A 4,265-nucleotide genomic window follows, 5' to 3' on the forward strand; every position below is an offset into this window, starting at 1 on the left:
GCCCAGGGATTGTGTCTGCTTCATTCCTTGAGTCAGGCTAAGTGTCTCCAAAAGTGCCTGCCTGTGGTAGGAGCTGAATGCACATTGTCGAGTAAGTGAGCTCCAACCAGAACCATCCCAGCCATCTGAGTGGGCCTGGGGCCCTGCTCTCCCCTGCCATCCCCCATGTGGCTACACCAAGGACCAGGACAAGGTCAGCGAGGTGACATCTCACACTGCTTGACAGGTTGTTTCCCATGTGCTTTTCCACACTCAGATGCCACAGGCCGCTGATGGGAGAGTCAGGGGACTTTCCATGGGACAGAGAGACATAATTGACACGAACAACCACAGCTGGTCCAGCAGCCCTTTCTGCAGAGTTGGCAGCAGATAGGCCCTGCCATGGCTTGTCCCCATAGCCATACCTAACAGAACATTATGAGGTTGATCCTGTACCACCCACTTTTCAGAGGAGCATTCTGAGGCTCAGACTGATGTGATGACATTGTCAAGACCCACAGCCAGCAGTGGGCAGAGGCCCCACTGTGACGAAGAGGGAACCCGTGCTCACCTAGTTAACAGCTCGTCCGGGAACCACTGGGCTCTGGAGAAGGCCGGGTGGGTGGGCATCAGGGTGCAGATGTGGGGGATGTTTCCAGCCGGGAAAGCTGGTACCAGGGACCCCTCCACCTTCTCCAACGTGCCTTTCTGCAGGGCTCGCATCCTGAGTGCCTCACATAGTCTCAGAGTGAAATCAGCTGCACACTGGGTGGGGCAAGGAGGGACATCCAGTCAGCGGCATCACCGTGAATCCCAGGAGGATGGAGGTCTGGAGCTCACACAGGAGTCCCAGCCCCTCAGGGACGTGGGTAAGAGGAGGGACAGGAGTGTCCAGGCTGAATGAGGTTCTAGGTTTTCAAAGTTTCACTTTAGTTTGGAGGGTGGGGGATGTTCATACAATTGTGACCTGCTAGGCATGTTTTTTGTTTGCTTGCTTGTTTGTTTTAGCTGAGGAACAACAAACCTCCTTGTATTAATAGTTTGTATGAGGGGCATTGTCCCTGTGAGTCCTCAGGCCCTGGGCATCTGGGCTGAGGACTGAGACAGACTTGTGAGCAGCCTGCTCACCACAATCCTGTTTTGAGCCTGGCCACGGTGGTCAGGGGAGATGGATGTGGAGAGGGACAGGCAGAGTGGGGTGGGTCTGTGGTGGGGATGAGACTCTGAGCCCAACTCAGCCCAGCGTCCCCTCTGGGTCTCCAAGGCCAGGAACCCCACCCACTGTCCTCTTTGACTCATCTCTCCTTGCAGAGGAGCCACCGGAGCTCAGCCCTCCCTTGGGAATCAGAAGATGTGTAAGGTCAGGGTTCTGCCAGGCCCTGCCCTACCTAAGAAAATTTCAATGAGTGAGATTTCCCGGGCCAGGCTGGGAGCAAGGCAGCCGCCATCATCAGAAACTGCTGTTGGCACCGTCCCTGCTACAGCCCTTTGGGTTTGGAATATGCCTGCAGCCGTTACATTTTACATGTGCATATCCTTCCACCAGCAATGGGCGTCCATCTCCAGAGGGGGTGGTACATGTTGTGATCTGAATTGTGTCCCCCCAATTCCATGACTTTGGGACCCCTAGAACTTCATTATGTGTTTGCATTTGAGTTTTAGTCTTCAAGCAAGTCATTCAGGTGAAGTTAATTCAGTGGTGTGGGTCTCCATCTAATCTGACCAGTGTCCTTAGAAGAGGAGGGGAGGACACGTGGCAGTGCAGAGGGGAGTCCATGTGACACACAGAGAGAAGACAGCCATCTACAAGCTGAGGAGCAACCCCCTCAGGAGATACCAGCCCCGCTGACAGCACCACCTCTCACTTCTAGCCTCCGGAATTGTGAGAAAATGAATGTCTGCTGTTAACACCACCCAGTGTGGTCCTATGTTTTGGCAGCCCAAGCAAGCAACCTAACACAGTGCATTCCCACACACTGCAGTGTTCCGGGCAGCACTGCTGACATGGCAGCTGAACTGAATTAGGCCCATGTCCAACAGCACTGAAGGCTGCATCGCTGGCCAGAGGACCTCCATTATTGGGCCAGGTCTGCAAGGACAGTGGAGCTGAGTGCTCCACAGGATACTGGCAAGAGTAGTTTAAACAATAAAAACAGCGATAGGCAAAAGTGCTCCTGGTCTACCATGAAGTGAAACTATTATTTCACTCTAATATTTCCACAAATATGTGAGGATTGTCTTTCTACTCTCCCATGTAACTGGAGGGAGGAGGGGAGGCCCGGATTCCTCTGTCATGGGGCTGAGGCACACCCTAGGGGCCGTGGGAGGGCATCCAGGGTCCCCAGATTTGAGTCTGGGTTCTGGGCACTGCCAGGTTGTCTCAGGTTTGTGGGTATAGAGACCCTCAAGGCCAGTTCTCACCTGAGTCCGGCCCTGGATGGTGTCTGTGGCCTGATGCACCTTCCCTGGGTCGAGGGAGGTCGAGTAGTTGAACCCGTTGACCAGCCCTTCAGTGATGTCCCAGTTGGAGCTCTACAAAGACAGAGCCCAGTACCGGGCCAGGAGGCTTCAGGAACCTTCCACCCCAATCATCTGCAGCTCCCCACGGCAGCCCTGGCAAACTGAGACAGTCTGTTAGGACACAGTGAGGATGTTCCGGCAGCCCTGCTGAACTAGCAGCAGAGGTGCAGCATGTCACGGTCAACAACCCTGAAAGGCTGCGTCCCTGAGGAAGACTGCGTCTTTTATGGGATGATATGGAGGTGAGTAGTCCACAGCTCCTGGCCCAGTGGGCCTAGGGTGGTTTGCCCTGCTCTGTGAGATGACAAATTGCAGAGAAAAGTATCCAGTACTTTGCCTACTCCCATCTTTTTGACAAACCACCCAGTCAAGTGTGGAGGCTTAGAGAAGGTCTGCAAGGACAGTGGAGCTGACTGCTCCACAGGTTACCTGGGGCGAGTAGTTATAACATCAAAATAGCAAAATCCAAATGTGCTCCTGGCCTACTGTGAGATAAAACAACTTATTATAGTCTTTAAAATTCCCACAAATATGTGAGGAGTGTCTTTCTATTCTCTCGTGTAGCTGGTGGGGGCAGTGGAGGTCCAGATTGCTTTGTCATGGGACTGTGGACACGCTAGTGGGAAAGCCCTGGGAGGGCCCTGGGGGAGTTTGCAGATTGAAGTCTGGATTCTCGGCAGGCCCTGGCCATCTTGGGGTCCTGCGTGTGGAGACCACCCTGGGCCAGCTCTCACCTCAGACAGATACTGGACGGTGTCGTCAGCCTGCTTCACCTGCACCCTGACCTGGTTGGTGGTGTAGCTGGGCCCATAGGCCACCACCTCCATAATGTCCTCCTTAGAGGTCTGCAAAGACAGAGCGGGTACTGAGCCAGGAGGTGTCAGGAACCTTCCACCACATCTGTGTTCCTGTGTAATGGCTGACCTAGCACAATCATACAGTCTATTAGGACACAGTGAGGAAGTTCCAGCAGCCCTGCTGAAGTAGCAAGAACTGATTCACGTCAAGGTCTAACAACAGTGAAAGCCTGAATCAGTGAGGAAAACAACGTCCTCAATGGGATGATATGGAGATGGGTAGGGCCACAGCTCCTGACCGGGCCACATTTCAATGGTTGGCCGTGTTCTATGGGATGTGAGGTTGTAGAGAAATATATCCAATACTTTAATCCCTTCCCATTTTTTTTTATTTTTTTATTTTATTTTATTTTATTTTATTTATTTATTTATTTATTTATTTATTTATTTACCCAGGATACTGTTAGTGTTAGGGTTAGGGTTAGGGTTAAGGTTAGGGTTAGGGTTAGGGTTAAGGTTAGGGTTCCCATTTTTTTTTTAATACACAGCACTATTAAGTGGGATGATGTGTAAGGTTTGAAGAAAGTCTACAAGGACAGTTGAGCTGAGATTGGTCCACAGGATACTTGGGGCAGGGAGTTAAACATTTGAAATGGTGTGGTCATCTTTGGATTCCTTTTGTTTGGGGTTCTCTGTGCATCCTGGACTTGTAAGTCTATTTCTTTCACCAGGTAGGGGAAGTTTTCTGTCATTATTTCTTCAAATAAGTTTTCAATATCTTGTTCTCTTCTTCTGGCACCCCTATAATTCAGATGTTAGTGCGCCTGAAGTTGTCCCAGAGGCTCCTTACACTATCTTCATATTTTTGGATTCTTTTTTCTTTTTGCATTTCTGGTTGGGTATTTTTTGCTTCTTCATATTTCAAATCTTTGACTTGATTCTTGGGATCCTCTTGTCTGCTGCTGGATC

At 51.0% G+C, this 4,265-nt stretch overlaps 1 protein-coding gene across 1 annotated transcript; it reads right to left on the minus strand.

The window, feature by feature from the left end:
- Positions 1-546: 546 nt before the first annotated feature.
- LOC106724541 (ral guanine nucleotide dissociation stimulator-like) lies at positions 547-3,545 on the minus strand. The gene is made up of 2 exons (XM_014532312.1): positions 3,234-3,545; positions 547-744 (listed from the first exon to the last, which is right to left on the minus strand). Exons 1-2 carry the CDS (start codon positions 3,324-3,326, stop codon positions 547-549), a joined length of 291 nt encoding a protein of 96 aa, XP_014387798.1. The 5' UTR covers positions 3,327-3,545.
- Positions 3,546-4,265: the final 720 nt, after the last annotated feature.

The sequence above is a fragment of the Myotis brandtii genome, unplaced genomic scaffold (assembly GCF_000412655.1).
Source record: "Myotis brandtii unplaced genomic scaffold, ASM41265v1 scaffold879, whole genome shotgun sequence".
NCBI lineage: Eukaryota > Metazoa > Chordata > Mammalia > Chiroptera > Vespertilionidae > Myotis > Myotis brandtii.

Bases quoted from the DNA above. Each gene is read 5' to 3' on its own strand.
- LOC106724541 (XM_014532312.1), bottom strand. From the start codon at position 3,326: ATGGAGGTGGTGGCCTATGGGCCCAGCTACACCACCAACCAGGTCAGG. The intron at 745-3,233 runs GTGAGAGCTGGC...TGCCCCACCCAG, and splicing joins CCGTCCAGTATCTGTCTGAG to TGTGCAGCTGATTTCACTCT.